This window comes from Malaclemys terrapin, chromosome 18, assembly GCF_027887155.1.
Source record: "Malaclemys terrapin pileata isolate rMalTer1 chromosome 18, rMalTer1.hap1, whole genome shotgun sequence".
Taxonomy (NCBI): Eukaryota; Metazoa; Chordata; order Testudines; family Emydidae; genus Malaclemys; species Malaclemys terrapin.
In genome coordinates this window covers 24,873,760-24,886,562 of record NC_071522.1, presented here as the reverse complement: position 1 = coordinate 24,886,562, position 12,803 = coordinate 24,873,760, and the positions used below count along the sequence as shown (strand labels likewise).

Below are 12,803 nucleotides of genomic sequence, written 5' to 3'. Positions count from 1 at the left end.
GACGTGGGTGTGACCCACCTGGCGCTGGGAATGAGGTTTGGGAACAACCTCTGACGAAGTGGGTATTCACCCACGAAAGCTTATGCTCCAATACGTCTGTTAGTCTGTAAGGTGCCACAGGACTCTTTAAAAAGAACAGGAGTACTTGTGGCACCTTAGAGACTAACAAATTTATTAGAGCATAAGCTTTCGTGGACTACAGCCCACTTCTTCGGATGCATATAGAGTGGAATAAATATTGGGGAGATATATATACACACATACAGAGAGCATAGACAGGTGGGAGTTGTCTTACCAACTCTGAGAGGCCAATTAAGTAAGAGAAAAAAAGACAACTCCCACCTGTTTATGCTCTCTGTATGTGTGTATATATGTCTCCTCAATATTTATTCCACTCCGTATGCATCCGAAGAAGTGGGCTGTAGTCCACGAAAGCTTATGCTCTAATAAATTTGTTAGTCTCTAAGGTGCCACAAGTACTCCTGTTCTTTTTACGGATACAGACTAACACGGCTGCTACTCTGAAACAGGACTCTTTGTCGCTTTTTACAGATCCAGATTAACACGGCTACCCCTCTGATACTTAACCTCCCAATAGGAGCAATGGGAGCAAACAACCTAATTAATTTCAAGCCAGAGCGTGATAAATTTATGATCAGGGCTGTATGAGGGAACTGCATGCGACAGTGGGGACTGGACTCCATGACCTAGAAGTCCCTTCAGTCCTAAAATCATAGAACCAGAGGGTTAGAAGGGACGGCAAGTAGGGTGACCAGACAGCAAGTGTGAAAAATCGGGATGGGGGTGGGGGTAATAGGAGCTCATATAAGAAAAAGCCCCAAATATCGGGACTGTCCCTATAAAATCAGGACATGAGGTCACCGTAACCACAAGGGTCATCTAGTCTAACCCCCTGCCAAGATGCAGGATTTGTTGTGTCTAAACCATCCCAGACAGGTGGCTCCAGCCTCCTTTTGAAACCTCCAGTGAAGGAGCTTCCACAGCCTCCCTAAACCTCTGTTCCACTGTCCTACTGCTCTTACAGCTCGGCAGTTTTTCCTGAGGTAAATCTGCTAAATTGCTTTGCTGTAGTTTGAACCCATAGCGCCATGTTCCTGTGTAGAAAAGGAAAAACAGCACAAAGACCCACCAAGTCCCCTTCTCCCCCACCTGCCAGCCACACTGCATCAATGCTGGAGGGACGACCTCTAGGTTGGCCAGAGCCTGGCGCCTGTTCAGTCCTTGGCTCTGCACAGAGACTGCAGCCCACAGGCCCAGCTAGTGCCAGCTCAGGGGGATGGGTTCTGTGCTACTGGCACCTGGCAACCGGACTGAGCCCAACCGCTCATTCCCCCTTTCACTTGACCGGCCGACAGGTGGTAACAAGCAGCGACTCTCGACCTGTCCTTGCCCATTGGGTTATTGACATTGCTTTGCAGGTCTTACAGAGCCCAGGTTCCTCCCATCCTGTTTGGCTTGAGCTTTCCATATGTTTCCTTATTTGCTCAGGTGCCTGGACAGTTCTTCAGAAATGCTTTCAATTGGGACAGTGTCAATAACAGAAGTCCCTGGCTCACTGCTCTGTTATCTTGGGAGTATCTGGCATTTCTCAGAAAGGAGGGAGGACTGTCTGTCTATTTTATATTATTGTGGGTAATAAAACCGCCCAAGACACACAAGCAGTGACTATTTCCTTCTGCACATGCAAATCTTCCTTGCTGGGAGTTGAAGTTCTGAGGTAAACTGGGTGAGGACAGAGGTGCCAGGTCTGCTATAAAGGGACAAATCGCAGCTCAGTGCTCAGGAGCAGGCAGACGGACCGTTCGGGTTTCTCGCCCATCTGCTCAGCAGCACCGTCAGAATGGGTGAGTTATTTTCCTACCCAAACCTTTCATTCCGTGCCAGAGGCTGGATCCGCCCCATGCAGATGCAGAGTGCTGTGAGGAGGACAAGGCAAAGAGTGATGATGAGGACAGGGAATGCAAGGGGCACCGATCCTGTGTCAATGAGGGGCTGCTGGGCAGCCGTCCGGCCTAGCAGCAGAAGGGAGGCCAGAGAGAAGAACACGTATCTAAGCACCTCATTAGCATGAGGAGGATCAGGCCCAGGCCTTCCCACACATGCCTGTTCTCCACCCAAGCCCTGCCCCCAATATGACCCTGCACCATGGAGGCCTGAGGCTTTGTCCTGACACGCTACTTACCAACATCCAGCGTGGCCCCATTGCACTGGAGTGTGACAGCAGCGTCTCCCCCCTCACACCACAGAGGGATAGGCGGGCTGAGGCCTAAGTAACTTCACCTTCCCCCTCTACCCTTCACCCAACCCCAGAGCAAACCCTTCATCCAACCCCAATCCGTTCACCCAACTCCAGAGCAAATTTCCACAGTTTGCCCCAGATTCAATGTTGTAAGGAGGTTTTAGGGGCAGAATGGAAAGTGTTTTGAGCTGGGGAAAAAAGCCTGTTTGTTGGGGAAATCTAACAACTGAGGTGAAGACATTCATGTTTAAAAACTGTATCTAAGCTGGGCAGGGCCGGCCTTTGGGAAAATGGTACCCTGGGAGAACTTGCATTTTGGTGCCCCTGGCCCCCATGGGCATGGTGCCCCCCATTGCCCCTGGCTCCCCATGGGCTTCCCAAGCTCCCCACCCTCCCAACCTCTGCACTGTGCCCCCTTTACCCCAATACCTGCTCCCCCTCCTGTGCCCCTAATCCCTACACTCCCTACACTCCCAATCTCTGCCCCCCTTCTGTGCCCTAACACCTACACTGTGCCACCTTCACCCCTAATCTCTGCACCTCCCTCCTGCCCCCCAACCCCTGCACTTTACATGCCCCCTTCACCCCAACCCCTGCCCCCAATCCCTGCACCCCATTGACTCCCTACCCCTGCACCTCCCTCCTGAGCCCCTAAGCCCTGCACTGTGTCCCCTGTTCCCCCTCCTGCACCCATGTCATGTGGCGGGGAAACTGACCTGGATGCACAAAGCAGCTGGCATTGCTGCTTGCTCCCACACTGGACTTCTCCGCCCCGTGCACCCTGGGGTTGTGAGGGGGCAGCGAGGAGCATTGTTAGGGCTCCCTGCATCCAGGTCACTTTCCCTGCCTGGGCTGTGTAAGGGGAGGGCAGGAGAGCAGCAACTGCTGATGCCTCTGCCCAGCCCTGCCCAGGTGGGGAAAGTGACCTGGATGCAGGGAGCCCTGGTGTGTGTGTGTTTGGAGGAATATGTGAAGGTGTGTGTATGCTGAGGGGAGTGTGTGTGTGCCTGAGTGAGTGTATGAGTGCGCTGTCTCTTTAAGAAAGCACTCAGGGTCAGGAGCCTGAAGATTAGTTCAGCAGCTCCGGACCCAGAGAGGCAGGAGCACACACAGATTCCCTGTGTCCCCTGTCACCCCAGCTTAGTGGAAAGTGGGGACACAGGTGGGGGTTGGGGGAAAGGGGAATACCCTGACATCAGCCTTCCCCCCCCCCCCACCAGCAGACAGGAGGAGGCTCCCAGTCAGATGATGCAGGTGGTTGTGGGGAACAGGAACAGCAGCGGCTACACACGTGGAACAGGGGCGCCCCTGCTCAGAAGGAGTCACCTGGCTCCGAGGGCCCCCCCTGCACTTCAGGTCTCTCCCTCCCCGCTGCTGCTCGCCTGCCTGCCTGCTGCCTCCCTCAGCCCAACTGGCTCTCGGCAGGTCAGGTGGGAATCCAAACCCTGCGCACAGCGCCCCCTTTAGCGGGCAGCCCTGGGCGGGACTGTACGGCCCACCCCAAAGGCTGGCCCTGAAGCTGGGCCAGAAAGCATGAAGCTGCACTTACATCTAACACAATTTGCACATTTGTATGAAACTGTAAATGCAATAGCTGGCTTTAAGCCAATAGTGGTGCTTCTGGCACTGGGGCTCTGGATGTGGCTTTGAATGCACTGAATCCTGCTGGGATTGGTAAAAGACAATGGAACCTGCCCCAGATAGATGCTAATAGCGCGATGTGAGATCCTGGTGCACTTACATCTTCGAGGTTCATGGAAAGTAGAGAGGGACAACACCTAGAAAGTCCCATCCGGCTCATCTCCTGCCAGGGGCAATCTGGGGGGGGAGGGGCAGGAGGGCCATTTGGCCTGGGCCTCAAGCTCAAGGGGGCCTCGCATTTAGACACTTGTTAATTTTTTGATAAGTTTCGCAATTTCTTTTTATGCGCATCCCAATCAGACCAAAATGTGACACACCCTCTCACCTTACAGCTGCACATTTAAGCAAATAAGGGATGTGATTTGGTAAAAGACATAATTTTTTTGTTAACTGATATAGATTTTGTCATATTAAAGAGTTAAAAATGTTCGTAAATATTAATACAAATATATCGGTTCTGATGGCACAAGATTAGACCACGTGTCGTCATTTTTTATGTTTATTATGGCTAGAAGCCTCAAAAGCTGGAAGTGGCCTTGGCCTCTCTGGACCTCTGAGAGGGCCTGTCTCCTGCAGGGCCTGTCCTTACAGTCTGTTGTTCCCAGGTGCACTTTTGGCTTAAGGCCAGCTGTTGCATTTATAGTTACATACAAATGTACAAATTGAGCGAGGTGTAACTGCGTGCTTTCTGGCCCAGCTTAGATGCAATTTTTAAACATGAATGGCTTCGCCTCAGTTGTTAGATTTCCCCAACAAATAGGCTTTTTTTCCCCCAGCTCAGAATACCTTCCATTCTGCCCCTAAAACCTCCTTGCAACACTGAATCTGGGGCAAATTGTGGAAATTTGCTCTGGGGTCGGGTGAAGATGTTTCTTACCCAAGTTCACAGCTGCAAATGGTGCAATATCAACCTTGGCCAAAGCTGCCACTTCAACAAATCTCCATCTGCTCCGATCCCAGACTCTATGTGCATCAGCAGGAGACAGACTGCCCCAGCCTGGCTTCACTGGGTCAGATTCTTCTTGGGAACCGCCAGGGAGCCACTGTCCGAAGGAAAATGAGCCTTCCTGGGGTGATGCTGGAGTGGCGCAGCGTCCAGCCCTCACTCTGCTAGGTCAGTCTCACAGCAGCTATTCCTGTTCCTCCAGGGTTCCAGGCCAGGACGAGCCGTCTCCAGGGATGCCTTGCCCTCCTGGCTGTGGCCTCAATGACTTGTTTCTGCACAACCCCTGTCCAGAGCGCTGAGCATGGGGGTGGCACGAGTGTCACTTCCCAAAGTGGTGAGTATGGACCCTGCGGCCGCCTGGGCCAGTGGGGAGCGGGGGTGTGGGCTGCACCGGGTCGTCGGCCCAGAGCAGTAGCTTCAGGACACAAGTATTCCTGGGGGCCTGTCGTGCCTGCCAGGCTGAGTGCACAAGGGCTGCTGTGTGGTTTGCTCACACAGGCACTGCTCTGCTGCTAGCCCACGCACTGCTTCTAAGGCCCAGCAGGAGCGCCGGCAGGAGCGCTGGCGTATGGCGGGAGCTGTGTTTACAGCTGAACCAGGCTGCTGCATGCTATAGAATAATGGGCTCTGCAAAAACAGGCTCTTGTGAAAGGCAAAGCTCTGTCCCCCGCTGCCTTTCTGCTGTGATCACCAGTATATCACCCATGTCACACGTAGCCCCTGCACGCTCAGTGAGTCTGGAATCTCTCCAGTCTCTTTGGAGGCTTCAGGGGAAACTTGGGTGAATGTTGCGAAAGAATAGCTGTGCGTGGTCTATTGCATTTTCTGTGGGATTTGCCATGTCCAAGCTCGTGCCCCATTTGTTCACATTCCACCTGCAATGCGTGAGCAGCTCTATGGCAGGGTTGTTTGCTCAAGCAGCACATTTTAGGGTGATACTAAAGAAAAGTGAATTCTGAATTTGTAACCATAGTTATGAAACAGAAATTTTACCATGTGACCTGGGTGTTCACCTAAAATCAGAGCCATCCCTTGGGTACAGCGAATTGGGGCAACCACCCCAGGCCCCGTGCTCTGGGGGGCCCCCGTGCTTCCATAAACTTGTGAGGAAGCAGGCGGGGTGAGGAGGCGAACGGGGAGGCGAGTGGCTAGTGGCAGGCGGACGGGGGGGAGGGCAAGGAGGAGCTTGCCAGAACCTTCTCCTCCCCCCAGTACCTCCTGCCTGGCCCCACCGATCAGCACCTCCCCCTACCTCTCAGCACCTACCGCCTGCCGCGGATCAGATGTTTTACAGCGTCAGGAGGCGCTGTGGAGGAGGGGAGAGGAGCGAGGGGGAGGAGCGGAACTGGGTGGGGAAGAGGTGGGGCGGGGGCGGATTGCGGGTGGGAAGAAACAGGGCGGGGGTGGGGCCTTGGGGAAAGGGGTGGAGTGGGGTGGGGCCTGGGCGGAACCTGGGGGAGCATCCCCTGGCAGATTAGAAACTCAGCGCCTATTTCCTGGGCCCTACAGATAGCCTTCACCCTTCACCCCCCTACAGATGGCCCTCCCTAATTCCTCAGCTTTGGAACAGCAGACAAACTGCTCTCAAACACACTAAAGACAAAATTATTCCCCAATAATTTTAAATGACCAATTGAGAACATGGAAAGCTGCTCACACACAGCTCCCAAGAAAAGAGGCAAACATCCTCAAATAAATTACTGCAATTGCTTGCTGAGGTCTTCCTCAGACTCTGAAATAGCCACAGCTGATAACTAATGTAACTTGAGTTTATAGGGATATGGCCAAGAGTGCGAGTCCCTAAACGTTTCTCCTGGCGCAGTCTGTGCAGGGTCAGGTGCATTTTAGTCTAGATCAGCCTATTGTTTGCTTTTGCAAATGCATCCTCACAGGAGTAAATCATTCCGCTACAAATCAGCGCACTGCAGGCCCCACACACAGACTGGGTGTTTCTGTTTGGGCCAGGGGACCTGCTATGCTCTCCTGCCTGGTGCCACGCACAAAGCCCTCTACTGGGGTGGTGTTGGGGGCCCCAGAGCAGTGAGTCTGGGCATTCCCACCCCACGGAGATGAATGGGGCATCTGGCTCTGCTCCGGCAGGCCCCGGTGAGCTGACTGCTGTGTCCGGCTCTCTCTGTTACTGACCTTGTTGTACGTGGTATTTCAGGGTTCCCCAGAGACTGCAGCTACATTTCCAGGGACAGCCCCAGTGGGGTCTATGCCATCCAGCCGGCAGGCTCTCCCCCTCGAGTGGTGTGGTGTGACATGGACACCGAAGGCAAAGGCTGGACCGTTGTCCAGAGAAATTCTCACAACACAGAGATCACCTGGAAGGAGTCCTGGAGCACCTACAAGTATGGCTTTGGGAACGTGCAGCAGGATTACTGGCTGGGCAACGAGTACCTGTCCCTGCTCACGCGGCAGAATGCCTACAAGGTCCGCTTCGTCGTGGAGGACAAATCCAACAACACCCACTACGCAGAGTACGACATCTTCAGTGTCGAGGATGAGTCCAGCGGGTACTCACTGAGGCTGGGCAGGTACTCTGGGGATGGCAAAGACTATTTTACCACCGACAATGCGGGGGGCATACACGACAACATGAAATTCACTACGACTGACAAGGATCAGGACCAGGCCAGTGGGAATTGCGCAAGTAGCTATGGAGGTTGGTGGTACAACAACTGTCATAATGTCCTGCTCAATGGGAAAGGCTACATCTACTGGTTAGGATTTTGTGGTTCCGGACAGTGCAAATCCTCCACCATTCTGGTTAAACCAGCAGACCTGTGTTGATCCTGCAGCAGCCCAGCCTTGCCTAGCTTGTCTACACTCGCAAAGTTGGTGCCCATATTTCAGCAGCTGCCAGGAGCAATGCGTCTGTTCTGATGGCAGGAATAGTGAAGTCACTAGTGGATTTTTAATGCATTTTTACTAGTGTGACATTGAAATCTAGAGCTGAACCAGAGTTCCCCCGAGCTGTTTACACCAGCAGCTTAGCACCAGTGCAGCTGCACTATTGCTGGCAGCAGTTTTAATATGGGTAGTGGCCTTGTGTTCCCTGTATAATCAGTGTACTCCCTGCTTTCACACTTGCTCCTGTAACCATTCTAGTCCCTGTAAGTGGTGTATTCCTGGAGATTTCAATGTGATAAATCATCAGTAATAAATTCTTAACTCTGTGTCATCTACCATTTTTTAGCTAATACTAGTGTGGCTGGATCCCTGGGGCGCAACCTGGAACTGGGATACCACTGAGTCATTTCCCTGCTCAGACCGCCTTGCTCTGCACCGTGGGGTCGTGCAATGGGAGGGGTGTCAGTTTGGGGGAATCGGTTTCAGGCAGGGTTACCATCAGGCAAATTCCTGTGCCAAACCATTCTGCATTTGCTTACCCCAGGCCAATGAGTGTCACCCCCTCAGAGAGGGGTCAGGGTGAGGGGCAGAGCTCTTTAGCACCAGCATTCCCATGAACTGATTCCAGCCTCACCCGACTCTGACTCCAGAATGTCACCAGGGAGCGATTCCTGATTCCAGGGGTCAACAGGCTGCAGAGATGCCTGCTCTGGAGTCTCGCAATAGCTGATGGGTTTTTAACGTTGTCAGGGACTCCTGAGTGCTGCCACCAAACTCAGCAGCAGCGGTCGTTTTTTCAGCTTCAGTCTCAAGCCTTCTGGCAGTTAAAAAAGTGTCTCAGTACATGGAAGTGATTTAAACAATGAAAGGAGAGCTCACTGGTTGTGCATTAGCCCGCTAAACCTAGGGTTGTGAGTTCAATCCTTCAGGGGGCCACTTAGGGATCTGGGGCAAAAATCAGTACTTGGTCCTGCTAGTGAAGGCAGGGGGCTGTACTCGATGACACTTCAGGGTCCCTTCCAGTTCTATGAGATATAGGTATATCTCCATATTATAGTTCAAACACCAGAACTAGTGCAGATGGGGATACATGTAGCATATGCTTGGATCCCAGCACGTATCGGGGTAACAGGAAATGAAGCGGCGGACAAAGCAGCTCAAAACGCTGTAAGAAGCGGAAGGATTGCCTTAGAACAGTGGTTCTCAACCTATTTACCATTGTAGGCTGCATATGTGGCCCACGATGTGTTATGTGGGCTGCAGGTTGAGAGCCACTGCACCAGACACACACTGGCCTGCACAACCTTGCACTGACAGCATGCTCCTTCCCCTCAGGGGCAGGCCCATGCCACGTGCTACACCAACCACCTGTCCAGCATCCCTCACAAACCCTCACTTCCCAGAGCTCCTCCAGAACCCCGCCGAGAAACCCACTCCCCTGTGCCCTGCCCCCTGATCCCACTGGGTGGTGACTGTATCCACCAGGCAGAGCCGGCAGCGTGACTGTGGCTGGTCGGGGATCTCTCTGGCCCCTCGGGAGTGGCGCTATCAGCCAAGCTGGAGCAGAAGTGGGGCCTGCCCAGGCTCGGCTCCCTTAGGACACACTTGCCTCCCCCTGCCCCCTCACTCCCCTGCCCCCTCTCAGCCTCTCTTCTGCCCCCTCTCTCCCCTGCCTCCCCTCAGGCTGCTCCCTGCTCCCCACACTCCCATCTTTCCTCATAGTTCTCTTTCCATTTTCTTAACCGTAGAGCCCAGGGGTGGCCATCGTCCCTGCAGGCAGCCTGCCTTCAGCCCCCTGGGAAACAGTGGGAGTTGGATGGTGTCTATCCTCATTGGGGGCATTCTTTGGTTTACAGCCCATGAAAAGGGTTTGGAGCTGCTGGGTAATAGTTTTTGCATACGCATGCTGACCTGACTACGGGGGTGTTTGCCGTGTGAATATATTGGGTTAAGTCAGTAGGATGCTGTCGGGAAAAACAAGCAGGAAGAGAAAGAAAGGCTGAGAAGCCAGTTCCCAGCAAACCCTTGAGAGATGTTAAGAGACAATTCCAGAACGGGAACAGGCTGGGGACACTGGAAAGCCAAAGAATTGAGGCAGGTTTAAAAAGGAGGACTCTCCTGGGCCGGGGGAACCTGGCTGAGACACCGGCATCCGCTGGAATATCTGCCTAGGTTAGCATCATCGGAGGGTTAGTCTTTAGGGAAGACAGACGTGTGGAGACTCTCCTTTTTCTCCAAGTGCTTTGTTCCTACTGTTAAAATAATCAGTACTGTGGTTTAAGCTGGCAGTCGGCCCGGTCACTGTGTCCTACTGGTTGCAGACTCCCAAGGGAAGAACCGCAGGTGCCAGAACCCAGTCAGACCTGCTGGGTATGATTGGCAGATTACATTTTCATTGAAATGCTCTATGTCGCACTCACACAATGCTTAGTCACAAATCCAGTACAATTACTTTGAAATCGCTCCCAGTTCGCTTTCTTATATTTCCAGGTGGGTATTTTGCATTAGCTTCAACCGTACCTCGCCTTTGAAAAGTAGTAAGTACAGGGAAACGATCACTCCCCATTCCTTCTTCCCAGCTGTATTTACTTGCACTATCTGCTGCTATAAGTCCCAGGTCTAAGCAGCAAAAAATACCTTCTGCTGCATTAAATCTAGTTGGGGTGCCATCATTTAAAACCACTCGATAGTTTTCATCAATGAACTTTTCTAAGCATGCACCATGTTTATTAGTTGTCTTACTTCCCACAATTTATTATGACTGTTTAGGTCACCACATATAATATATGCACTTTTATCATCTTTACTATTTCTTGTAGCTCTGAACTTTCTAATTTCCCACGTGGATTATAGATATTATAAATCCTTAAATAAAAATAACTGCTCTGCATTGGGATCTCAACAGCTTTATTCTGACTGGGGTCCTAGTTGGGAGCCAGCTATGGTCACTCACTGCAAAGCATGGGGCAGCCAAACCCCAAAAAGCTGGTGGATATTCCAATACTTCAATTTACCAAGCCAGCCTAAAACAGCTTCTTTATTATCTCACTGGTTACTCAGAAGTTCAAACAACACCGTTCCCTTAAAGTGATCCAGCCTCAGGCCTCCGTCCAGGTACCCATGTCAAATATAATGAAAATGTATGTAAATCTTATTTCATCATATAAAATAAAAGGTTCTACCAATCCCAAAGGATCAGACACATTACCTCCCAGGTTATTGAATGTTTCAGATCTTACCCAAATACACGCTATAGCCAATTCATATTAACTAAACTAAAATTTATTAAAAAACAAAAGGGAGAGAGAGTATGGTTAAAAGATCAAAATACAGACAGACATGAGTTCAATCCATTGGTGTTCAGTTTCATAGCAGAGATTGTGAGCTTTGTAGTTGCAAAGAGTTCCTTTAGAATTCAGTTAATAGGTTATAGTCCAATGTCCAAATATCATATTCAGGGCGGACCAGCATAACTGGGACCTCAGTCTTGTGACTCAAACTTCCCCTGATGAAGTCTAAGCAGATCTGAGATGACAGAATCAGGACCCAAGGATCTTTTATACAATTTCATGTCTTTTGACAAGTTGGAGTTCAGAAGGTAATTGGGATGACTTTGAAGGAGGTCCATCACCAGTAATTAGCTATAGAATTAACATAAGCCTTTCTTCAGTCCCCAGCAAAATCATGGAGCAGGTCCTCGAGGAATCCATTCTGAAGCACTTGGAGGAGAGGAAGGTGATCAGGAACAGTCAACATGGATTCACCAAGGGCAAGTTATGCCTGACCAACCTGATTGCCTTCTATGATGAGATAACTGGCTCTGAGGATATGGGGAAAGTGATGGATGTGATATATCTTGACTTTAGCAAAGCTTTTGATACGGTCTCCCACAGTATTCTTGCCAGCAAGTTAAAAAAGTATGGATTGGATGAATGAACAATAAGGTGGATAGAAAGCTGGCTATATTGTCGGGCTCAACGGGTAGTGATCAATGGCTCTATGTCTAGTTGGCAGCCAGTATCAAGTGGAGTGTCCCAGGGGTCGGTCCTGGGGCCGGTTTTGTTCAACGTCTTTATTAATGATCTGGATGATGGGATGAATTGCACCCTCAGCAAGTTCGCAGATGACACTAAACTGGGGGAGAGGTAAATACACTGGAGGGTAGGGATAGGGTCCAGAGTGACCTGGACAAATTGGAGGATTGAGCCAAAAGAAATCTGATGAGGTTCAAGAAGGACAAGTGCAGAGTCCTGCACTTAGGAAGGAAGAATCCCATGCACAGCTACAGGCTGAGGACCGACTGGCTAAGCAGCAGTTCTGCAGAAAAGAACCTGGGGATTACAGTGGACGAGAAGCTGGATATTTGTCAGCAGTGTTCCCTCATTGCCATTCTCCCTCTCTAACAGACTCTTCTTCAGTTTCCAGAGTGACTTCATTTGGGGTTAGAAAATCCTCCATGAGCCCAACCAGGCACCCAGCCTCAGCCCCTTTCTGCTGCCAACTTCCTGGCTTTATAATCCACCCTGCTCCTGCCCAGCTGGGCTTCTTGTTCAGGGGGGAGGGATAGCTCAGTGGTTTGAGCATTGGCCTGCTAAACCCAGGGTTATGCATTCAATCATTGAGGGGGCCATTTAGGGATCTGGGGCAAAATCAGTACTTGGTCCTGCTAGTGAAGGCAGGGGGCTGGACTCGATGACCTTTCAAGGTCCCTTCCAGCTCTAGGAGATAGGATATCTAGGAGATAGGATATCTCCATTAATTTTAATTTAATTTCTCTCTCTAGGTGCCGCCAGGTACCCTGACTGGCATTTCAGGGCCTCGGGGTGGGGGTGGGGGTTACACACACCATCAAAATGGGGAGCAAAGGACTGTGGGGAGCAGAGGACAGACTGATGGCATGCAGGGGGATGTGGAGGGCAAGAGACTGAGGGTGTGCAGGGGGGTGGGGGCAGGAGACTGAGGGGGTGGAGGGGGATGTTGGGGGCAGGAAGAGACTGAGGTGGTGTAGGGGTTTGGGGGCAGGAGGAGACTGAGGGGGCAGTGGGATGAGGCAGAAGGAGATGGAGGAGATGGATGGGAATGTGGGGGGCAGGAGTCTGA

At 51.5% G+C, this 12,803-nt stretch overlaps 1 protein-coding gene across 1 annotated transcript; it reads left to right on the top strand.

Annotated features, from left to right (window-relative positions):
- Positions 1-1,818: 1,818 nt before the first annotated feature.
- On the top strand, positions 1,819-7,993 carry LOC128825765 (fibrinogen-like protein 1-like protein). The gene is made up of 3 exons (XM_054008537.1): positions 1,819-1,865; positions 5,050-5,181; positions 7,015-7,993. The coding sequence occupies exons 1-3, from the start codon at positions 1,862-1,864 to the stop codon at positions 7,641-7,643; spliced, it is 765 nt and encodes a 254-aa protein (XP_053864512.1). The 5' UTR covers positions 1,819-1,861; the 3' UTR covers positions 7,644-7,993.
- Positions 7,994-12,803: the final 4,810 nt, after the last annotated feature.

What these genes read in the sequence shown, in the direction of transcription:
- LOC128825765 (XM_054008537.1), top strand. An exon ending in GAGTGTCACTTCCCAAAGTG is followed by an intron (nt 5,182 to 7,014) that starts GTGAGTATGGAC and finishes GTGGTATTTCAG; the next exon opens with GGTTCCCCAGAGACTGCAGC.